Source organism: Zonotrichia leucophrys, chromosome 6 (assembly GCF_028769735.1).
Source record: "Zonotrichia leucophrys gambelii isolate GWCS_2022_RI chromosome 6, RI_Zleu_2.0, whole genome shotgun sequence".
Lineage (NCBI taxonomy): Eukaryota > Metazoa > Chordata > Aves > Passeriformes > Passerellidae > Zonotrichia > Zonotrichia leucophrys.
In genome coordinates, this window is record NC_088176.1 from 33,009,247 (window position 1) to 33,033,509 (window position 24,263).

The window sequence follows — 24,263 nt, forward strand, 5'->3', positions numbered from 1 at the left end:
AGCTGGCACAGTAAAAGCACCTCTACTGGCCCAGAAAATCGTCCCAGGCAACTGCAAAGGTTGCAAAAGAATAATGTCCAAGTTGGCCAGGTGCTGCCTGCTGAAATAGCTCTCCTACCTGCAGCAGCCAGGGCATGCAGGAGCTGACCCACTCCTCCTGGCACACAAAAAAAACAAAAAAACCATCCCTGACCCACAGAACCACATGGTTCTTGGCTGGATCAGAGGCCTGAATCAGCCCAGAGCAGCGCACGATGAGCCGGCTGGGCTGTAAGAGTGAGAATACAGCAGCTTCAAACGGAAAGAAAGTAGCTTTAGGTGAGAGATTAGGAAGAAATTCTTCCCTGTGAGGGAGGTGAGGCCCTGAACATAAAACCTCAAATCACTGCAGCTAATTTTCATTTCAGTGCTTCCTTTGTCAGCTGTCACAAGTTGTGCTTTTTAGCCACAAGCTGTGTTTTGTTTCCAGGTTTCCTCAGCATTTTAGGTGCTACTTAGTGGGATTAGACTCGTGTTTCAAGGCAAACCATATCCCAAGGCTGATACTCCAAACCAAGTAGATCAACACAGAGAGCCCTCATGAATCAGCTCTAGCAAGATCTGGAACAGCAACAGAGTTGCCAGAAAAGCAGGTGATTCCTCCCAAATACGAGGGAATCAACAGAGCAGCACCAGCTCATCAATATTTTAAAGGATATGCACCAAAATGCAGAATTCTGCTCCCATTGTGTCATCTTGTCAGGGTCACAAGCAGTAAGATGGCAGCCAGGTAAATCTCTGCCACAACCACTGAAGCAGGGTTTCTTTTTATAAATGTAAAATAATATGTTTCTCTAAATCCTCTTTAACCCAACCCCCAAAAATTTAGAACCATACATCTAGGTAATCCAGGAAGAAAACAAACAAAATAATAAATAATAATGTAATACATTTTAAAATGTATTTCAATACAAATATATAAAACAAAAACTATATAGAAAATAGAGGGCTGAGCTCCTTTCATTAGGTCCCTGCTTTGCAGGTTTTCGAGGATTACACTTAGAAGCTTTTCTTTTTTACACTTAGAGCTTTTTCAGCAGTAGAGGTCATTGCCATCCAGTGTTTTCCATCTGCTGCGACTCACTTGGGCTCACACAGAAGTGATTAGAAAATCATGGGACTCCAGGAGCTACGGCATTAAGGAAAAACACAAAGAATTACAGATTCTGCAGGGAAAATCAGAGTTGGCAGAGAACAGCTACAAAGGCTGCTGTGAGGAACTGGGCTGATGAAACACACACACCACCCCAACTTTCTTCACACAGTTCCATTCTCTGTTGAAATACTTGCTTTCTCTTCCCTTATTATCCAAAGCAAAAAGGAAGGCACTAAATATTGAGGAAGAAGGTACAAAACCAAAGAGTTTGGACTGGAAACAAAAGCCCAAGTAAGCTGTCTTCAGAATGGAAATCCAAAACTTTGGATGAGCTAAGAGAAAAGGAATAGAACAGGAAGATCATGCAGTTTAATATCTTAATGAACATCCTGATGAGCCAGGCAGGGATTGCCCCTTTCCTGCTCACTGGATTCTGAGCTATTGCAAGGTCTACATTTCTTTTTTAGGTCACAAAAAGCCCCAGGCAGCAGCTCCTCACGTGTGATCTCACCTCAGCACACTCACAGCCCAGGATTTTAGGGCAGGCTGAGGATTTCAGTGAATTTGCAGCAGCAGCAGCCAGTCACTGTGGCCAGAAGTGGCACGGGTTGGGATTAATCAAAGTCACACGGGGGGGAAGTGGCAAGTGCAGCTGCTGTGGCTCCCACCACGAGGTTTTTCTTCATCCTATTCATCAGTGAATACAACCCACACCCAGAGTCGTGGGCATCTGAGCAGCTGCCCTCTGCCCTCTTGTACAAAAGGGTAAAAAAAAAAATACAGCCAGAGACTCAATGTCTCTCTTCCACTGTCCCAGCTGAGCCTGGCATTTTAACAGTTTGGAGCAATAGCCCAGTGTGGTGTCCATCCCTTGCTTGCTCCAAGTCTGACAGGCATCCCACAGCAAAATTCCTGATCTTCTTCCAGGGTTCCTTCACCTTCCAGTTTCATAAAGCAAAAGCATGTTTCACTCCAGGGGGAAAAACCACCAGGATTGTGGCACAAGGAGGGCAAAGAGCTGCGATTCAATGCCTTTGGATTTCACAAGAGGAATCCCTCCTCCTTTCCTGTGTACTTCCCACTGCTCACCCAACAGCAGCTGGGGAAACATTGGAGCATCTCCTCAAAACAGCAAACAGAGATGCTTTATGAATTCCATGGGCAGTGCTGACTAATGAAGGATTGGCAGCCTGCTTTTCCACGGCAGTCACAGTGGCAGCCAGCAGCCTGGTTTTCCATGGCACTCACAGTTTCCATGATTATCACCTCATATGTGTGTTTCCACCTGCTCTTCACAGAAAAAAAAATCAATACAAGCTTATTTTCACCTTCAGTTTGTTAATCTTGGCCCTAAGAAAGTCAGCATCAGGTACCCACACAAGCTGAGCTACTGCCAGGAAATAGCTGGAGCAAAACTCACCATTCTGCTGAGCTGTGTTTGCCATGGTGAACGTCAGAGAGGAACAAAACCCTCCTTATCCTTCCCCAGGGAAGGGCAGAGAGGCGTAGGAGTCAGCATTCAACCTTGGCCACTGCACCCAGTCAGCTGCAGAACAAAAGCTGAGCCCATGGAAGAGAGGGGAGAAAAAAAAAGGCATAAAAACCCCACTGTGTCTAGAGCAGCAAATGGTATTCCTGGCTTAACACACTGGGTCGCACCCAGCACTTGTGGAAGGACAGGGAGCAAAACCAGCCCAAGGCACCTGCCCCAACCCTGCTGAGAAATAACCATCCCCAAATCCCTCACTGGACCACTGCAACTGCCTTTAAAACTTCCCCAGCAGCTGCTTCCCCTCAGGCTGTGATTCTCCTGCTCGGCTGCAGCTGGTCTCTGTCTGTGCTCCTTCAGTGGGACAGGGTCCAGAACCAGTTCTGTCCCTGCTAGCCCATCTGCAAATGAGACTTAATGAACCCCGAGAGGTTTGGAAGCTGGTTTTTCCATAAGAATGAGGATTATCAGGTTTGTGCTGCTTCCTTCCACAGGGAAGCTTAGAAAGCAAACAGGTTTATATGACAGGAACAGGAAGACACATGGAATTTGTAGTGATTTCTAGCAAAAGTGTCTGGTTCCAGTGGCAGCAGTGGCTCCTCCTGCAGGTGTCCACACAAAGCAGGAGATCCTGGTGGGCTCATCCTGTCCATCTGCAGGGCTTGGCTGACCCCATGGACATCCCAGTGAGCTCCCCAGGCTTCTGGGCACATGCTGCTTCTCTGTCCCTTATCTGCTCAGGTGCTTTTGTTTCAGATCCTTTTTTGGATGTGCTATGAGCAAGGCTCCAAAGGTCCTGGTGTCCTCATTGTGTGCAAAGCAGTGAGGATTTGGTTATCACCAAGCCAGAAAGATCTGCAGGCAGAACTGCTGCTGGAAAGGGTTTTCCCTGCCACCATCACCCCCTGGCCTCGTGATCCTGCTGTCTCCCTGCCCAGGCTTAGATGTTGTCAGCTCCTGATCCAGCCACATCAGGAGGATCCAACTCTAAACTCCCCCTGCAAAGAAGAGGCAATAAAAGATAAGATTACAGGCTCACTTTACTGCAGGTCTCACAAAGGGAGGCACAGGGACAGAAAGTGAGCACAGATGGTCCTTCCCCTGCATGAGGTGGATTTCAGCACCCCATGGAATGGCAGGGCAACAAAAAGACAAGATATAAATAACCCATTAGAGTGAAAAACGCCAATTACTTGTTTTAAAATTTTAAAAGTTTAATAGTAATAAAAATGGTTATAAAAATATTAATACAACTAGAGTAATGATAATTTGGACAATTTGAATTAAGACAATATGAGACAATAGAAACAAAGAGTTACAGACAGCCCGGGTACCTTTTTCTGGGCAGCCCAAAAAAGGCCCCACGTTAACAGAGGATTAACCCTTAAAAGCAACAGCCTGTTGCATATTCATACACCTCGTCCATGATGCATAAATTCCATTCAAACACAGGATTCTGTCTGGTCATCCTCAACTTCATCCTTCTAACAGCGCCTTCGAGGCAGGAAAAAGTTCATTTCTTCTGATAAGAGGGCAATAAATTCTTTTTCTCTGAAAGATTCAGGCATCCTGTGGCTGCTATCTCGCTGCTTTCTTTTAAAAAAGTATCCTACATAGCACAGTTTCTATTTTAACATTTTTTATAACCTAAAACTATATTTAACACACTACTTAAGAGAATTAATACAGCATAACTTTCTAACACAACACACATAATATTCATTTGAATATTTGTGAAAAGCCAATCATAAAATACATGCATTTTTCACAATTAGGGCAAGGAAATCAGAATTCCCCTGCATTAGGTGGATTTCAGCACCCCATGGAATGGCAGGGCAACAAAAAGATGGGATACAAATAACAAATTAGGCCAAGGAAGTAAGCTGCAACAATAAACCTCACTGATAAAAGCATTCAGCATGAGGAACCTACGGCTTCTTGAAGGTTTCATCAACATGTGAGAATGCCTTGATAAAACCACACCATTTCATAAACACCTTGACACCAGGGGTTTGGCTCAGATTATTAACGAGTCAGTGTTGCCAGAATTTATTTCCATGCTCCTAAGACTGGTGATGTTCTGGGTGAGGAGCAGAAGGGCACAGCCTGCAGCAGGGACCACGCTTGGTCTGTGCCTGTGGCCCGTGTGGTGCTTCCCAGGTAAAACCCAAAACCTGTGACCTGAGTGACCCAAAACCTGAGTCACTCCTCGCGTTTTCTGGGTGCTCAGGACCTTCCACTCCAAAGTGGTTCTCACTTCCTTCTGTTTGGAGGTCGAAAATGAGACAAGTCACCGTTTTGCAGACATTTCCTCTCCCACTGAGGCCCAGAGTTTGGGTAACTGCTGCCATTTAGCACAATCAGCTCCTTTTTGCTGGGGGTTTCTCTTCACTCACAGGCTGGGCAGAAAGAAAAGGGGCTACACTAAATGCAGTTCCCTTCCTTGAATGGTGTGTTGGGAAAGGGGGTTGGCCAGATGGGGAGTTTCCATGTGTGTAGAGAGCAGGGATGTCACCTGACATTATATAAAAAATCGCTTTGCCAGGATTTCTTCTCCTGGCAAGATGAGAAGACTCAGCTTCACCATGTTTTGCTCCTCTGGAATGTGATTTGGAGAATTGTTTATCCAGCATGTGAATTGTTTTAACTTCATGATCAATCCCAGTCCAGCTGTGTCAGGATCTGCTCTGTCACAGGTTTTTATTTTCATTCTTTGCTCGCCTTATGATGGCTCCTTTCTCTTTCTTTAGTACAGTTTTAATATATAATTTCTTTTAATACAATATAATATCATAAAACAATAAATCAGCCTTCTGAGGACTTGGAGTCAATTCTCATCTCTCACCTGGTCCTGGGGACCCTCCCAGCACAGGGAGACGGATTTTAGCCAGCTGAGGATGCTGCTGACCTTGCTGAGATGCTGACAGCCACATGATGGCTTTTTTCACTGCAGGGCTGCTCCAGAGCCAGTGACACTGGTACAAATGCTCTTACAGCCTGCATGTGATCCCCCTCCCTTCTCACTTGCCTTTTTTCCTCCGTGACAGAAGCTTCAAACGCCAAACCAGAAAGCACAAGGCTTCCTGCTCACCTGGGGGAGCAGCAGACTGGCCTTGCTGGGATGGGGGACATCAGAGCCTTTTCCTACTGGTGTCACTGCTTTAAGCCTTGCCAGCCTCTCTTCTCGATAGAAATCCCCCTGGCTCAGCTGCTCTCATCGTGTCAAAAGTGATTTTTTTTGCGTTGCCGGTTTGGAAAGCGTTTGCAATGATTAAAAATAAACCAACTTCTTTATTTCGCCCTCAGCAGTTTTAGAGAAGTGGAATTGAAAAAGGAACAGAAAATGAGGTGCGGGGTCATTTGAAGATTGTGCACATGTTTGTGGGGGGCTGAAGGAGGCAGGGAGGGGGGGGTGAGTGGAGCTCAGTGCAAAACACATCAGCTGTCAGCACCTCGATTCCCACGGAGCTCCCACCCTCATTAGGAAGGGTTTTAATTACACCTGCTGTGAAAGTGGGGGGGAAAAATCCACTGCACGTCTCTCTGGAGAGCTCAGCTAATGGGATGTGCTGGGGCTGCACCAGCCAGGAAAGCAGACATGAGACATCAGCCACACCCCCAGGTCCTGGATGCAAACCGGCCCAGAATCAGCTCTCCATGGAGAGCAGAGCTCCTTCCTCGGGGGATGAGCAGACAGCAAACCCTGCTGCCTCAGGGACAGCCCTTCCCATGCTGTTTGCTGGCTGTCACCTCCCCCAGCCCCGGGTCCTGTCACCAGGGCCCCTGCCTGGGCTTGCTGCCCTCTTGGTGGGCAGTTTGCTTTTGGTTCTTGATGGCAACACCGTCCCTGTGGCACCACGGGGTCAGGGACAGCAGGGTGCTGAGACAGGAACAGACAAGGGAGCAAACAGGAGCTTTCTGGGGTTGGAAGGGATGGGGAAGGAGGAACAGAAAAAGCAGATGTGGGCTCTGGCAGTGCTCGCTCTCCCCCTCCAACCTGCCGGGCCAGGAGCACGGGGGGAGCTGGGCTCCAGGGAGAGGAACTGTGAAAAATGCGTGTATTTTATGGTTGGCTTTTCGCAAATATTCAAATTAATATTATATGTGTTGTGTTAGAAAGTAATGCTGTATTAATTTTCTTAAGTACTGTGTTAAATATAGTTTTAGGTTATAAAAATTGTTAAAATAGAAACTATGCTATGTAAGATGCTTTGTTGAAAAGAAAGGACTTGCAGCGAGATAGCAGCCACAGGACACCTGAATCTTTCAGAGAAAGGGAATTTATTGCTCTCTTATCAGAAGAAACGAACTTCTTCCCACCTCAAAGGCGCTGTTAGGATTAGAGGGAAGAAGTTGATGAAGACCAGACAGAATCCTGTGTTTGAATGGAATTTGTGCATCATGGATGAAGTGTATGAATATGCAACGGGCTGTTGTTTTTAAGGGTTAATCCTTTGTTAACAGGGGTCCTTTTTCGGGCTTGTGCTGCCCAGAAAAGGTACCCAGACATCCATAACCCTTTGTTTTTATTGTCTCACATTGTCTTAATTCAATTTGTCCCAATTGTTATTACTCTAATCGCGTTACTATTTTTATAACTATTTTATTACTATTAAACTTTTAAAAATTTTAAAAACAAGTGATTGGCGTTTTCCACAGGAACCCCCCCCCGCAAAGCCAGGGCTCCAGTAAGGGCTGCAGGGTTATACTGGGACCAGTTGGCACCGGGGGCAGGGGCGGTCGGCAGGTGGCAGCAGGAGCGCGGGGCTCTGAAAACAGCCTGGAAACACGGAGTTCCCAAGCTTGGCTCTCCCACAGCCTTCCGTGACACGAAACCCATCATCGCAGAGAGGGTGGAACACCCCGCCGGTGGTGCAAGGAGAGAGGTTTCCCAGCAGGAGGGAATAGAAGTGTTTCATTATTCCTATAAAAACAAGCCAAAAAAAAACAAACAAACAAACAAAACAAAACAAACCCCAAAAACTCAAGCAAGCAAACAAACCCACAAAAACCAACCAAACAAAACAACCGGAAAACAAACAAACAAAAAACCCCAAGCAAACAAAAAGCCCCTAGAAGAGTTCCAGCTCTCGGTTCTGCATTCCACAGGAAAAGCAGGGCAGCCTTGGCACAGAGGATGGAAACTCCCTGGTGAGGTTTCTGTGGGAAGGTTTGGGAGGAAAAGTCCGAGGACAGGTAGATCAGTGATTTTAAATGGCATTCAACCCTTGGAGGATAAGGAGAATTTTAACACTGTCACCCTCCTGGTACCAGCCCATGGCCAGCTGGTAGTGAAAATGCATTTCTTTAGTGAAAATGCTTTTCTTGGGAAGGCCTGGTGCAGGTTATGGGAAACTGGAGCCCCCAGCCTTCAGAGGGTGGGGGAAATTGCTGGTAATTGTTCCATTTCCTTTGGGAAAAGGAAAAGAGGAGGAATTGCAAAGTCTTCTGCCAATGCATTGCGTCCTTTGGGGTTTTCTATTCTCACACTCAGCGTCCACATGGGACAGTTTGTTTTGAAGAAGCTTTGGAGACCCAAAAAGGTGCAGAAATAGCAATGCTTTATTATGCCAAAGGAAAGTGCAAGTTAGCCTGTTCCCTGAAGATCAGGAGATTTGCTTTTAACTCCTGCCAGCTCAAAGGGCTTTAGATAATACAGTGGGGAAAATAGATTTTATGGTTGGAACTAGGTGATCTTTTAGGTTTTTTCCCAACCTAAACTAGTCTGCAACTCCCTGATATCTCCCTACATTTATTTTGCATGATTTTCCACTTTCTGCTCCCAGCAGATGAAGCCACTGGTGTTTAACAAAGGTGGAAGTGGTTTGGGACATGGATCAGTCCTGCTGCTCATTGAGTGAGATGTTTTTCAAACTGAAAAGACGATATTGTGCAATAATCTCTGATGAAGACTGAGTTCCCTGGAGATTAACTCATGTTTAGCCCTCAAAAGTTCACTTTGTCCTCTACAGATTAGCACAGATTTTACAATCAAAAGAACCCTCTGACTACCTCTGTCTCATCTCCAAAATGTTCATTCTTTCCCCAGCAGATTGCCTACATTTTACCACTAAAAAAAAGCCCTGCTGATTACCTCTAGATTATTGCAAAAAATGTAATTCTGCCCCCTACAGATCATCTCAGATCTTACCCCCAAAATATTCACTGTGCCTTACAGATCGCCTAAAGTTTTCTAGACAAAATTTTTCCTACCTGTTGATTACCTCATTTTTACCTCAAATCGTTCTCTTCCCTGCAGACTAACTCGAATTTCCACAACATTTTGTGTGCTACAGTTTAAGTAGATTTTACCATACCATGGGTGTAAAATACCTCTATTTTATACCCAAATTGTTGAAGCAGCTCCTGCGAGATGGGACAATGCCAGTGATAAAAACGAGATGCTGCGCTGGTGCTGACAGAGGAAAAACCAGTGGAGGTTTTTTAAATTGTAGCCCGACCTGGTCACTGCCACATCACCAGCTTGACCCGAGGGTGTAAAAGCAGCAGCAGCAGCTTGGTTTAACCAGCTGGTTATTACCCAAAAAGCCAGAGCATCCTGGTTGCTATAGAGACGCGTGGCCCTTTCCTTGCTCCCGATGCCGTTGTGGGGCTGCTCCTTCCCCTCCACGCCCTTGTGCGAGCAGGGAGAGAGGAGCAGCTCTGTTATACTGGGGAGGAGGAACGGGAAGGAAGGAAAGGAAGGAAAGGAAGGAAAAGAAGGAAAGGAAGGAAAGGAAGGAAAGGAAAGGAAGGAAAGGAAGGAAAAGAAGGAAAGGAAGGAAGGGAAAGGAAGGGAAAGGAAGGGAAAGGAAGGGAAGGAAGGAAGGGAAAGGAAGGGAAGGAAGGAAGGGAAGGAAGGGAAGGAAAGGAAGGAAAGGAAGGGAAAGAAGGAAAGGAAGGAAGGGAAAGGAGAGGAAGGAAGGGAAAGGAAGGGAGGGAGGAAGGGAGGAAGGAGGAAGGGAGGGAGGGAGGGAGGAGGAGGGAGGAGAGGGAAGGAAGGAGGAGGAAGGAGGAGGAAGGAAGGAAGGAAGGAAGGAAGGAAGGAAGGAAGGAAGGAAAAAAGGAAGGAAGGAAGGAAGGAAGGAAGGAAGGAAGGAAGGAAGGAAGGAAGGAAGGAAGGAAGGAAGGAAGGAAGGAAGGAAGGAAGGAAGGAAGGAGGAAGGAAGGAAGGAAGGAAGGAAGGAAGGAAGGAAGGAAGGAAGGAAGGAAGGAAGGAAGGAAGGAAGGAAGGAAGGAAGGGAAGAGAAGGAAGGAAGGAAGGAAGGAGAAGGAAGGAAGGAAGAAGAAGGAAGGAAGGAAGGGAAGGAAGGAAGGAAGGAAGGGAAGGAAGGAAGGAAGGAAGGAAGGAAGAAGGAAGGAAGAAGAAGGAAGGAAGGAAGGAAGGAAGGAAGGAAGGAAGGAAGGAAGGAAGGAAGGAAGGAAGGAAGGAAGGCCATGAACATCACACCCAGGCTTTCCTGCCTTGCTGTTTGCATACCAGCTGCTGGCACTCTCCATGCAGAGCCATCCCCATCGCCTTGGCTCACAGGAAGCCACTGAGGAGCGATGAACAACGTTGATGATCACACTTCAATGCCAAGAAAACTTGCATTTTGTTGTCTGTGCCACATGCGTAGCAGAAAAACTATGCCAGGAATGTGGAAGGAGGCTGAAAGTTTTTATGGGGACTGGTTTTTTGGATCTCTCTCTGCTTGCAAAGCCAGATGTCTTTCAGCTCCTCGGTGTCTAACATTACAGAGCTCTGAGAGAGCTGGGTGAATTTCTGCCCTTCAGCCAAACAGTCATTTCTGCAGGGTTTGATGCTCCAGACCCTAAGCCTGCCCTGCAGAGACAGTGACAGCCGTGTCCCCAGTGCTCCTGGGCTGCTCCCAGGGGGATGCTCTCACTCCCTGCCCTCTTGGAGCACATGGATGTGACCCCACCAGCACAGCACAGCACAGCACAGCACGGTGGGACCGACCCTCCACAGCTCCTGTGTGGGCACAAGTGGAGTTTGGGGAGAAAGGTGCTGATCTTGAAGCCAGTTTTGGCTGAGGAGAACAAAAAGGAACCTTGCCACGAGGTGGTCACAGAGACGGAGCCAGGTTCCTCACATGATGGGATGGTGAGAGCTGGGGCAGGAGAGGTTTTGGAGCGGATGGAAGAAGAAACAATTTCTCCAGTACGGCAGTGAGCAAAGAGAGGTTGTACTGGCTCCATCCTTGGAGGTTGGCAGGATAGAGCCCTGACCGCCGCAGTGTGACCCTGCTTTGGGCAGGAAGCCTAAAGCCCAAATCGTGAGGGGACAGGACCCACCCTGGCCCAGACGGGACAATGTCGCGGGGTGTCTGCGGGCTCCCAGGACCCCGCTTCGCCCCTTCCCCACCCGGGCGGCGATCCCGAGGCGGGGCCCGGCAGCTCCCGGGGGATACAGCGGGGGCTCGGCCCGGGGACCCTGCCCGGCCCCGCCCGGCCCCGCTCCCCCCGCCGCTGCCCCGGCTGGGAGGAAGGAAGGAAGGAGGGAGGGAGGGAGGGAAGAGGGGAGGGAGGGAATCAGGGAGGGAGGGAGGAGGGAGGGAGGATGACAGCGCCGTGAAGAAAAGCAGGGGACCCGCTGCTCTCTCTCCTCCCGCACGGCAGGACCGGGCTCGCTCGCTCGCCGCCGGGTACGTGCAGCGGGGCCGGGGCCGGGACGGGCGCGATGGGCAGAGGGAGCCCCGGGGCGGGGGAGGATGGCGGCGGGCTCGGCTCTCTCCCGGCACGGCTGGCGGGACTTGCGGGAAGTTGGGCGTGCAGGAGGGGCCGCGGCCCCGAGCTCGGCCCGGGCCGGGCAGGGCGGCGGGGCCGGCGGGGATCCCGGGCTGGGCGGCCGCATCCCCCCGCGGGGCGGCCCCGGCTCCGCCGGCTCCTTTGTGCGCCCTCCGGCCTCGGCCGCTCCTTTGTCTCTGTGCGGGGCCCCGCGGGCCGCTCCCGCAGCGGGGCAGCTCCGGCCGAGCCTCCCTTCCTCCCCTCATCCCAGCCCCATGGCAGCTCCCCGCTGCCCACAGTCCTCCCGGCACATGACTGCTCAGCAGCAATCCCCGTGCCTTTCTTTCGGGGAAAAAATAAATCAATGGAATGGGATCCACTGCAGCGCCGAGCCTCCGTCCGGAGCTCGGCAGAAGGAGACTTTGGGAAAGGAGAGTTTCTCTCTCACAACCATCCCGGAGTTGCATCATCCGTCCTGTCAGCCCCGAGCAGGGAGCACTGGAAAGTTGTTCTCACCCTTTCCCCTCCTGTCCCGGAGCCACAGGGGCACGCTGGCCCTGGTTCGGCACTCGGGAGCCAGGGACATTTCTGCGGGAGTGGGACTGTGACACGGGCCCTGGATGGCACGGGGTACCCTGGGGAAAGGCAGAGTCCCCCCTCATGCCTGCCGGGGTCTCAGCAGCTGCTCCCCGCCGCCCTGGGCACAGCTGCCCACGCCCCGCTGCCTCTGCGCCGAGCCTGCCTTGCTGCCTGGAGCAAAGCGTCTCCTTTTCCACAGCCAACGATTTACAGCCCTACACCAGGACAGGCATTTAACTCTGCGATTTTTCCACATCTGCCATGTTGCTTCAGCTCGATTCCACAGCCCCAGTCTCCCCGTGCTGACTCGAGCACAGGTCACTGTCCCCTCGCCAGCATCTCCTGTCACCAGTCCCTTCTGCATCCCTGGAGCGCTGCAGGCGCCTGGCCGGGGCTGGCAGGGGAGCAGAGCGGGCACAGCGAGCGCCGTATCCCTGCTCTTGGGGTGGGTCTGACCGAGGAGCTTCCGTGGAGCAGCGAGGGAAGGAGTGTGGGGCGGTGGGAGGGACCGTGGGCTCCGCGCCCCAAAGAAAGGGCTCATTGAACAGGCTCGGGCATCTGCGGTTCCCGGCGTGGCCGGGGGCCGCCGGCACGCACAGCAGCCGGCATTGTGCCCCGGCGCCGAGCGAACCTCCTCCCTCTCACCCTCCTGGTGGTCTGCTCTGCTCTGCAGCCCCCCTCGCTGCCCTGCACTTCGGCGCCTTCAGCTGCTCACCTTTGCTGCAGGTGGTGCTGCAAACCTCACCCCGGCCGTGGGTTGGATTCAAGGCTGGAGGGGTTTTAGCTGGGTCCTGGTCCAGATGCAGCTCCAGAGGCTGCTCCCTGCCTGGCAGATGCAGTGTTTTATCCCCACGCCCAGCACTGATGTCTGTGAGCCCCAAGGGGTTCAGCAGGGCCAGGAGCAGCAGCTCTCCTCTCTGCTGGGTCAGGAGAAAACTCTTGGTGTGTCTTTGGACACCACCAAGGTGAGGGAGAGAAAAGGGCAGTCTGTCCTGGCCATGGAGCCTGAGCTGGTGCTGTCACCATCGTCACTGTGCCCTGTGCACCCCTTCTGCACAGTGGGACACGAGCACAGCTCATGTGGGTCATCAGAGAGCAGGTGGGACAGGGAAGAGTGGACAGGACCTCATGCACTGGAGTTTGAGAGCTCGGGCAATGAAAACAAAGTTGTTCCAGTGGTGCCTGTTTGTACCAACCCCACTCCTGCTGCTGCTCCTGAGTGTAACCTCTGAGTCAGAACGACTTTCCATTCCCAACTTTCTCCTCCAATGGGCAGTTTCCAGGCTTCAGTTTGATGAGGATTGTGACTATTCTCAGCAACTTTATAAACATTGTAGGAGATGACTTTTTTCCCCTCTTTTTTTTTAGCTTGACTAGGCATGTTTTTAACCCAAGAATACCTGCCTGGACAGGCTCCTTAGCTGTGCTGCAGGGCAAACCGAATCAGCGCTGTGCTCGTGCCATGCCTTGGAGAACAGCCAGGACCAGGATGAAAATTGCTGGGAGATGAAAGCAAAGTGGGAAGCTCTGGTGGCACGTTTCCCAAGGCCAGCCTGGGGAGGAAGCTGGGAGCGGAAATAGTTGAAAGAGTAAATACAGAGAGTTTTTTTTTTTCCCAGGTTGCAGACAAAAGAGCAGCACAGAGAGCAGATAAGCCTGTGCTCCTTATCTCTTTGTTGTTCCACCCCTGTGTTTTGCTGATCCAGTGTCTGATGGAGTCTGATGAAGCAAAGGACTGTGGAGGGAATTACTCAGAGCAGCAGCAGCTCCAGGGGCAGCGAGCTCAGCTGCAGGTCACTGTGGGCTTCCACGGAGGGATGGATGGGAGTGGATGGGGGCAGGAGGGTCAGAAGGATCTCAGGAACTCTTGCACGTGGGTGTTTCATTGCCTGTCTGTGCCCAGAGCTCAGTTGTTGCCTGTTGAGTCACCAGAGGAAAATGTGACTCCATCCAGTCTCACCCCCAGCTGGCTGTCCCTGGCAGCCATAGGCATCTTTCCTTCCTGGATCTCACCTGGTGGGGGCTCAGGGCAGCCAGAGATGGGGAAGGAGAGCCCCAAGGCTTTGTGTAAATCCTTCCCTTTCCCAAAACAGAGCTGAAAAGCCCCTGCTCTGCTCTGCCAGTCAGAGTCCCATGGAATGCCCTGCAGGAGGGTGACAGAGCATCCCTTCCCTCCTTCCTCTCCCAGGGTCTCTGCTCCTCTCACCCCACCTGCACCACCAGTGGGAGCATCCATCCCACACACCAACCTGCTCCAGTGGACTGGAATGGTTTGGTGTCTCCATTACTGTCCAAGTCCTTCCCTCTTGCTGTGGCAAGGTTAAGTTTACTTGCTGGTAGTGATGGATCCCACCTGGGCAGATTTGCATGGCAACAAAATCCCCAACATCGCCCCAAAAAAAATTCCTTTTCTGGGAAATCCATAAATCTCTGCAATGGGAATCACAGCCGTCCCTGCTGAACTGAAAAGCACTTCCAGCCTGAGGGGAGCAGCATCTGAGCTGTGGGTGCTGCCTTCCCCAGCATCTCAGTTTAGCATTCCTGGAAATTATCCTGCTTTGCTTCGGGACGTGGAGAGCAAGACGGCTCCAGGGGTGATGTCCATCTGTCCGTCTGCTCACACAGGTGCATTTCCAGGGGCAGACACTGGCAGGGCACCCTGGGGCGGCAGCAGCAGCATCCCAGTGGTTCTCCTGATCCATCCCATCGCAGCAGGGCCCTGGAGGGGAGCATGCAGGGACACAGAGCCCCTCTGTTCCCCTCACAAAGGGGCACTTGTGGCTGGCCCAGAGCCCCAGCCGGGCTGAGCCGTGCGGGCCCCAGCGAGGAAGAGCTTTAGGCTGAGCTTTAGGCTGAGCTTCAGGCTGAGCCAGGCAGCCTCCCCAGGTCACCCTCGTGTCCCCAGCCCCTGAGCTCAGCCCTGACGGCCCCGCGGGTCCCAGGCGGGATTTGCAGCCGGTTGTTTGTTTAATGAATGGTGTCTGCCCCGGGGCTGTGAATGAGGGTTGTGCCAGCGCTGCCGGACACGGATCTCTGTGTCACCGCTGTGAATAATTCCTGCTCTGGGGCTCATTTGTGGTCAGGCAGCTGGGGGCATTACAGGGTGAGAACGCGGGGCTGGCTTTGCCCGGGGATTTGTGCGAGGAAGCGGCTGATGGCATCCCCTGTGCAAGGGGACTGTCCCCAGCCCCAGGCCCGGGCAGCGATGGGGACTGTCCCCAGCCCCAGGCCAGGGCAGCGATGGGGACTGTCCCCAGCCCCAGGCCAGGGCAGCGATGCAGATCACCGCCCCCTGGGATGCCACCGCACGCCCAGGACTTTGTGTACTTGATTTTTTTCTCTCGGTTGCACAAACACTCCGACAAATGCTGTCATCGAGGGGGCACGACCGAGGAGGGGGGATATGACGGGTGGCTGCTGAAAGGCACCTGCCCCAGCTCCTGGCCTGTCCCCGAGGAGCGGTGTGATGACAAACTAAACTAACAGGGCTGTTAAAAACACACACACACAGGAGCACACACACGCACGCACGCACGTGTGCCGGGGATCTCGGTGCTGCTTGCTGAAAGGGGGGACCACTGTGGGAGGGCTCCGGGGCTGCCAGGGCTCTCCAGAGTCCCTGCATCCCACTAAATCCTGAGTTTCCTGGGTGCGTGGGTGTGGATGTCTCTTTTTAGAAGGTTTTGCTGGAAAGGAGATGGCTGGAAGCCAAGCCCCGGGAGCTGAGTGCTTTGCTCAAGCTGGGAAATTCCTGGTCCTCACACAGAGAGAACTGGGAATCTGACAGGCTGGGTGCTGCCCTGGCCACGGACACATCCCACCCCTCCTGCCCATGGTCCCTCCTTCCCAGGAGGGGCATTCAGCCAGCAACGCTAAAAAATGCACATTTTGGCCTAAGAAATGCACATTTTGGACTAAAAAATGCACATTTTGGCCAAGCACGATGCGGAAGAGGCTGCGACGTGACACAACGCCTGGCAGGGCTTCCCTGCTCCACGCTCTGATGGAGCTGCAGATGCCGAGGCTTGGCCAGGGCATCTCCCCTCCAGCAAACCCTGGGTCCCCCCAAAGGATGGGGCTCTGCCTGGCTCCCCTCCTTCACACCAAAAGCAGGGCTGGGACGGGCTGCCCCCTGTGGAGCCCAGCCAAGGCTAAATAGACTTTCCCTGAGTCACCCAAAGTCTGGCCAAGAAAGCGGGACGGGCAAACAGCATCACCCCGGGCAGGTGGCAGGTGCCAGCAAGGCCTAGGGGTGCAAATCTGCACACTGGGGACCTGCCCCAGAGCTCGAAACTGCGGCTGTGACCCCAAAATCTCCAGCTGGGGGGTGGGTTTGGTGCCACTCAGAGCATTTCCAGCAACGCCCCGATTTGGGCGCTGAAGGAGACGCTGGGGGGGCGGGACTTTTCTGCCAAGTCTCCTGGCTTTGCATCCCACACCAAGCAGCTGCTCCATCATTTGGGGTTTTTTTTCTTCTTCCCTTTTTTGGCAAAAGCCTCCCCCGGAGCATTCTACTCCCCGAGGGGGACTGGCAGCAGCAGCATTTTCCGGCTCGCCGTCGTTCCTGAAAACTCTCTGGGTTTCATTTTCGAGGCTCAGCAGCTGCTGCTGCCATGCTGGGGGGAGGCGGAAGCTGCTCAGCCCCACGCTGGGGCCCTGCAGTGGAGCCTCCAGGCCTCCCCTTTCCAGAGGTCGGGAGCCACAATCTGTGGAAGATCCGGATGATCCAGGGGCTCCCTCGCTGGCAGCAGCAGGTTTTTGCCAGCGGGAAGCGGGCAGCTGTCGGGTGGCAGGGATTGGGTTTCAGGGTGGGCAGGGGGAGCTGGTGGGAGCGTTGGAAGGGATCCTGTCGGGCAGATATATTTTGGGAAGGAGGAGGAGCAGCCGATGGGGCATTCAGGCAGCTGCTCCTCATCCGGGGGTGGGGTGGAGCAGCAGGGAGGAGCTTCCACATTTTTACTGCTCTTGTCCAGCCTTTGTCAGCCTCTGACCCTCGCCATGCTGAGCCTTCTTCTCCCCACAGGCAGGGCTGGCCCAGGACACCTTCCTGGCGTGCAGGAGGGAGCTGTGTGTGCTCCCCATGGAGATCCGACGCGCTTTGCCCCAGGATGTCCGGGAGCTGCTGCACTGCTTGAAGATGAAGAGCAAGTACGCCGTCCTGCTGGTCTTCGTCGTCAGCCTCGTCATCATCGAGAAGGAGAACAACTTCATCTCCAGGTAGGCAGTGGGCATCTGAGCCACGCCAAGGTGTGCAGCCCCTCTCCCCCAGTCCTGAGCTCCCATGCAGAGGAGCCCCCCAAGTCCCCCCGGGGGAAGCAGGGTGGTGCTGCTGTCCTCCAGGCTGGGCTGGCTCTCCCCACAGGGTGTCGGACAGGCTGAAGCAGTCCCCGCAGGCTCTGGCAGAGGCCAACAGCACGGAGCTCAGCCCAGCAGCGGCCAAGAACGGCTCGCTGGCCTCGCTGCAGGAGCTGGACGCTGCCTTCTCCCAGCTGAGGTCCCACCTGTACAACATCACCCTGCAGCTGGCAGGTGACCCCGGGGACGCCGGCCCACGGCGGCACGTCCTGCTGATGGCCACCACCCGCACTGGCTCCTCCTTCGTCGGCGAGTTCTTCAACCAGCAGGGCAGCATCTTCTACCTCTTTGAGCCGCTCTGGCACGTCGAGAAGACGGTGAACTTCCTGCCGGGGGGAGCCAGCGCGGTGGGCTCGGCCTTGGTTTACCGAGACGTCCTCAAGCAGCTCCTCCTCTGCGACCTCTACATCCTAGAGAACTTCATCTCCCCGGTTCCCGAGGGCCACCTGACGCCCTTCTTGTTTCGGCGGGGCTCCAGCCACTCGCTGTGCGAGGAGCCCGTCTGCACGCCCAGCACCAAGAAGGTCTTTGAGAAGTACTACTGCAAGAACCGCCGCTGCGGCCCCCTCAACATCACGCTGGCGGCCGAGGCGTGCCGGCGCAAGCAGCACGTGGCGCTGAAGACGGTGCGCATCCGGCAGCTGGAGTTCCTGCAGCCGCTGGTGGAGGACCCCCGGCTGGACCTGCGCATCATCCAGCTGGTGCGCGACCCCCGCGCCGTCCTGGCCTCGCGCATGGTGGCCTTCTCGGGCAAGTACGAGACCTGGAAGAAGTGGGCGTCCGAAGGGGAGGCCCCGCTGCGCGAGGAGGAGGTGCAGCGGCTGCGGGGCAACTGCGAGAGCATCCGCGTGTCGGCGGAGCTGGGGCTGCGGCGGCCGCGCTGGCTGCGGGGCCGCTACATGCTGGTGCGCTACGAGGACGTGGCGCGGGCGCCGCTGCAGAAGGCGCGGGAGATGTTCCGCTTCGCCGGGCTGCCCCTCACCCGCCAGGTGGAGGAGTGGATCGGCAAGAACACGCAGGCTCCCCCCGACGGCAACGGCGTCTACTCCACGTGCAAGAACTCCTCGGAGCAGTTCGACAAGTGGCGCTTCGGCATGCCCTTCAAGCTGGCGCAGGTGGTGCAGGACGCCTGCGGCCCGGCCATGCGGCTCTTTGGCTACAAGCTGGCCAGCAGCCCCGCGGCGCTGGCCAACCGCTCCTTCAGCCTGCTGGAGGAGGCACAGCCCGCATGGGTCACGTAGCAGGACAGGGGCACGGTGGCGGGGCGGAACGAGGGGCTGCGGCCGTGCTCCCGGCCGGTCCGGAGGCGACCTGGGGGTCCCTGCTCCCGAAAACGCTCCAGGTGGCAGCCCCAGGAGCCGGAGCGTCTTGGCAGAGCTGGCCCCAGGGTCCTGCAGAGCCTGAATTGCTCAGTTTCTCCGGGAATGGGGAAATGGTGAGGGTGAGGGGAGGTGGGGTCGGCAGCAGGGCCACCTGCCCAGCTCGGGAGCTGCACTGAGGAGGAGGAGGAGGGTGATGGCAGGCAGAGGGGGACAGGACCAAGCACCTCTGCCTTGCCACCCCCCCATGCCAGCTGGGACGGGGCAAGGACAAAATCCCTGTGGTGTCAGCAAGCGCCCAGAGACCTTCTTGGTTTAGTGCCTTCATTCACCAGCAGAGACTGGAAACTGCCCACAGAGCCCTGGATGGCGCTTGGGCTACGACAAAATGAGGTGACTACGGTTTGGTGCTCTTCAAACTTGGTTTTGGAGGTTTGGGTTTATTTCCTTTTTGCCCTGTGCATTTGCATACCGGGTGAATTTATTTATTTATTATAATGTGAAAAGGAGGGGGAAGCTGGTGAAGGAGCTAAGCCCAAAAACCAGAGCAGCACAAGGCGCCACCAAGGGAGACACCCAGAACAGAGGTCACATTTTAGCTGGAGACCACCACGTGTCCTTCTATATGATCTCGGGAGAGCCCCTGGGGACTGCCGGGCTGTAACCCTCCCAGCCCCCATGTGGCAGCGACTGCCAACTTCTGAGGGGATGCTGAAAGACGGTCAGACTTATCTGATCAAAAACAAAGCCTCCAGCACACAATCCAAAGCATCTCCTGTCTCCTCTATATTGCTGGGTGTCCCCTGCCCGGGGGAGCCCCAAAAACAAGTGCTAACAGCACTGATGGGTGGCCAAACCCGGTAGAGGCCCAGGGAGTTCCAGGGTGTTTGCCGTTTGCAGATGTTGACCCAGCGCCAAGCTGCTCCCTCCAATTCACATTTCATGAATTAAAATGCCTATTTTTAGCCCTCTTTGTATCTCATTCTTTTTCTCCCCCAGATATTTTGGGTAATGGCAGCCACCTGAGGGAGAAGTGAAACATTTTGGTGGAGAGTGGCTTGCCAGCGAGCCCTGAGGGGTCCCAGCAGCCGCATGTCCCCTTCTCCCCAGCTAGAGCTGTTGGCCAAAAGCAAAAATAAATAAATGAAGCGAGGCGGCAGCCGGCCACAGCTGGGCTGAGCTTGCCGGCCGGGAGGAACGTGCTGGGGCTCCGGAGCAGGGCTGGGCTGGGCTGAGCTCACAAAAGCCGCGTTTTTGACCCAAGAGGGAGAACAGAGGCGGCATTGAGGAGCGCGGGGCCGGCCGGCGGGGAGCGCAGCACCGGAGCCCCGGGCAGCCATCCATCCACCCGGGGAGCTTTTCCGAGCAGGGCAGGGCAGCACCAGGCTTCAAGGTGTGATTTCAGAGCGCTCGCTGCCAGCTGGATGGGGAAAGGACACAAAAGTGTCCACAAAAGTGGAGATTTTTGGCACACCCTCATCGCTCACGGGCGATGGAGAGCGCCAGCCTCCTCCCCGCCTCACACGCAGCTCTCAGCATCACAAGCAGCCCCGGGGCTGCTGAGTGAATCGGGTTTTGTTTGGAGGCTTCCTGCTGGGAAAGCAGCAGGGTCACGGAGGGCAGATGGATATTCCGCAGCTGCGCGCTGGGAAAAGCCCACAGAGCTCAGCCAGCATCAGGGGGAATGCGCTTGGTCCTGAAAATGCCTCTGGAAAAGCACCATTGGGTTGGCTTTTGCAGAGGAAATAATTTCAGGGTAATTGTCTGTGAAACAGCAGGAGGGGTGGGTAGCTGAGCTGCCACAGACGAAGAGGGGACACTGGAGAATGGCCAGCATCCCCCTCCCACCCCACCGCGGGTGGAGGCGCTTGGGGGCTCGGAGAGTGGGTCCAGGGGGAAAGGACAGGCAAATCCAGGAGCACGGAAAACAGGCAGCAAGGGAAGCGGGAGCTGGGCTGAGCCAAGGCCAGAGAGCAGAACAGATAAGAACACATAGACTGGGTTGGAAGAGAGCTCCAAAATTGAGGGCAACCCAGCCCCAACACCTCAACTAAACCAGTGCCACATCCAGTCTTTTTTTAAACACATCCAGGGATGGTGACTCCGCCATCTTCCTGGTCACACCATTCCAGAACTTTATCACTTTTTCTGTAAAAACCTTTTTCCTAATATCCAACCTAAATTTGCCTTGGTGCAGCTTGAGGCTGTGTCCTCTGTTTCTGTCAGTGCTGCCTGGAGAAAGAGCCCAACCCCACCTGAGCACAGGCACCTTTCAGGGAGCTGTAGAGAGTGATAAGGTCACCCCTGAGTCTCCTTTTCTCCAGCCTAAACACCCCCAGTTGTCTCAGTGGTTCCTCACTTGTGTTCCCAGCCCCTCTCCAGCCTCGTTGCCTCCTCTGGATGTGCTCGAGCATCCCAAGGTCCATCCCAAACTGAGGGGCCAGAACTGGACACAGCACTTGAGGTGTGGCCTCAGCAGTGCCAGGTACAGGGGAAGAATGGAAGAATGCCCTCGCTGCTCCTGCTGGCCACACCATTCCGGAGGGGACGGTGACTGCCGCCCGTTTTTACCTGCGCTGTCTCCGCTGCTCCGGCCCACACTGCCAGCCAAGCATAAGCAATTGTTCCTGGCCGCCCTCCAGCTTCCCGTCAGAACCGTCACAGGACAGCGAGAAAACATGAAAACATGCCCCCGAAGCATGCAGATTTCCGCGGGGCTAATTGCTGCCATTAAACCCCCCCGGCTCCAGGCGCATGGGGAAGCCGCAGGGGACGCGGCTCCTCCGAGGCTGGAGCAGCTGAACTCCCCCTGAGCTGCTGGGGAGCTTTGTGCCCCCTCACAAAGAGGGGCCTCCTGCTCAGCCTGCTCTGGCTCAGCCTTGCCCGGCTCTTTGGAGGCTCACGGATATGGGAGGGAAAGCACGGATTGGGAAAGTCATAGTAAGAGACTGCCTTGGAGCAAGGACATACCTGCATCCAGACAAACCACGCAGGAAGCCCACAACAGGAGCTGCAACGGATGCAGCCTCGCCCTTTCTCGCAGACAACAATGCCTAAAAAATCCACCAAAAAACAAACAATCCTCTTTTCAAAGGATCTAAGCTTTCTGAAATAAAGCAGTACTAAAGCTTGGTTTAAAATACGGAAATAAGACAAACCCCGCCTGCAGCTGTACTGCTTCCAGGCTCACCTCTCAGCCTGCTGCAGCTGTGCTTTGGGGGGAATTTGGGAACATTGGGGTGATGCTAATTAGCACCAGAGAGACCTTTTCCACAAGCCCAGAACAGTGAGGGGACATGTGTCCCGTGGGACAGGGCCACCAGCCAAAGCTCCTGCTCCTTGGGGTCACTGCAGGTGACACAAGATGATGTAGCACCGGTGACAGCTTTAACAAATAACGGATGTCCTGTTCCCCTCTCAGTGGGATCTTTCTGGGAAATTATTCCCTCTCACTGGTCTAATCTGGAGTTGACTTTGGACAGCAGGTACATCCTGCTGCTTCTCTGCTTCCCTCTCAGAGCTGCCTGGGGCCATGCTGCCATGGCTGGGCTTGCCTTGGAGAGCACTCCTTGAGGCAGAAGCTCTTGGCAAGCCAAGTAAGGGAGCAGTGCAGTCTCTGAAATGCCACCTTAGATGCCCTGCACTTTAACACCCAGGTGGCCTTGCTGGGCCATGAAGCCAAGGCACCAGGCAGGTCCATAGAAATCCACAAAAAGGCCTTTTTCCAGCCTGGCATGAGGTTTCTCCCAAACAGCAGGAGTGGTGGCTGCTGTGCTGGCTGTGCTGACCTCCCATAGCCTTCTCCTCACTTGTTGCAGCTCCATTTAATGGGATAGGATGAGCTAATCCCCCCTGTCTCCTCACAGCCCTGTCGGAGGGGATTTCTGCACAGGGGCTGGAGCCAAGGAAATCCATCACACCAGCAATGCCCTCGCCCAGCTCCACAGGCTTCTGCTGGAGGCCAAATCAACCCTTTCCTTCTCTCCTTCGTGGGGCTTGGTGTGGTCCTTGCAGGGAGCTGGTGCATGGCTCCAGCTGCACCATCCAAACACCCAAACACCAGGTCAGAGGGGAGATCCATGGGCCAGTGAGGGGCCACAAGGGCTGCAGCACGTGTGCACCTCTCAGCATTAAATGACAACCTTGTTTTCTGTTGTGTTTTTCTAAGAGACTGCATGCCTGACCAGACTGCATTTCTTGGTCTGCATCCCATATTTATCCTGTAATTACACCTTGGGACAAAGGCTGCCTGTCTGTGAGGCCCATTTTTTTCAGGACACAGTTTTATTCTATGCTCTGCTTTCACTGTAATGAAATCTGGGGGGCAAGGGGAAGAAAACTCCCCACATCAGGAGTGAAAGCTGTTCTTTCTCAAAAGCTGCCCCAAGAGCAAAGGAGCATGCACAAGCCTTCTCCTTTTTCCCAAAGAAACCCCAGGCACTGACATCCTTTATGCTTCTCTGCCACCCCACAGGGATTAATACCACAAACCATGTTATCCCATAAAAGAGAGTTGCCACCACACTGTCAATCTCTGGGCTGTGTTGGAGAAGCCAGAGAATTTCCAAGGAGCTCCCTGCAATCCTTATATAGCCAGGCAGCTGACATGAATAAAGCTGATCAAGTTTCTTGTTGGCACCTGCCTGGATCACATCACAATAAAGGGATGAATTCCCACAAAATGGCATTCCTGTAAAATTCCCAATGTCTGCTACATGCTTGGCTCTGGAGGGGTAGGAAAGATCTGCATGGCACAAAACCCAACGGCAGGAGCTGTCTGAGCTGGGGATTTACTCCAAGGGGAAGGACTTGCTTGCTCCCTGCTCACCCCATGCCAGGGGCTGACATGAGCCTGGCCACCCCATTTCCCCAAAAGCTGCCTTGGTTTGAGCCCACATTTGTAGGTGGGGATGGCACCACAGCACCCTGAGCCTGGCAAACTCATCCTGCTGTATGGGCAGGAAAAGAGGAGCTGGGCAGCACAGAGCATGCTGTGATCCCAGGAAAAAGGAGAACAGCTTTGTGGCACAGCCCTGGGGTGGGATGGAGGGAGATCCCAGCTCCCCATGGCTCTTCTCATGGACACAAAGATAATTTAATTGCAGAAACCATTACATTTCACCCTTGGGGTTTTCCCACCCTTTTCTGGCTGGGATCTGTGACCAATTTATGGGCTGGCATGTACAGAGATGCTGCCTATAAATACACATCACTGGTCCAGCCTGACCAAAACAGGGTGATTTTGGTGCTGCTATCCACGGGAAGCAGCTTGTCTCCTCAAGGCACTGAAAAACTGAAAATGAAAAATGAGGTTTGTCAGGGAGAGAATAAATGTAAGTGGAACCTTGTTGATTTCTGCTAAAAGTAGATTTTTATGTATAAGGCATAAAATAGCCGGTGTTGATGTTTTAAAAGCAGCCAGGAACTGTCTGAATTGGTTTTTCCAGGTGATTCTTTGCCCTGAACAGACACAATTCCAGCTTGGCTGAAGCAGAGCTCCCTGAGGCACGGGGGGCAGCCAGCTCACCCAGGCAAAATGGGGAGCTGTGGGACAGGGATGGACCAGGCAGTTTGTTCAGAGCAATCCCTCACCTCTGGGAGACTCAAAATCCTCCTTTCCCTGCAGCAAAGCCCCCAGGGAGCTGCAGCCACCCTG

General features: G+C 53.8%; 1 protein-coding gene across 1 annotated transcript; it reads left to right on the top strand.

Moving 5' to 3' along the window:
* The first annotated feature begins 11,167 nt into the window (after positions 1-11,167).
* CHST3 (carbohydrate sulfotransferase 3) lies at positions 11,168-19,572 on the top strand. The gene is made up of 3 exons (XM_064717227.1): positions 11,168-11,272; positions 16,957-17,150; positions 17,296-19,572. Exons 2-3 carry the CDS (start codon positions 17,014-17,016, stop codon positions 18,527-18,529), a joined length of 1,371 nt encoding a protein of 456 aa, XP_064573297.1. The 5' UTR covers positions 11,168-11,272; positions 16,957-17,013; the 3' UTR covers positions 18,530-19,572.
* The last annotated feature ends 4,691 nt before the right edge of the window (positions 19,573-24,263 follow it).

Bases quoted from the DNA above. Each gene is read 5' to 3' on its own strand.
- CHST3 (XM_064717227.1), top strand. From the start codon at position 17,014: ATGGAGATCCGACGCGCTTTGCCCCAGGATGTCCGGGAGCTGCTGCAC. The intron at 17,151-17,295 runs GTAGGCAGTGGG...CTCTCCCCACAG, and splicing joins GAGAACAACTTCATCTCCAG to GGTGTCGGACAGGCTGAAGC.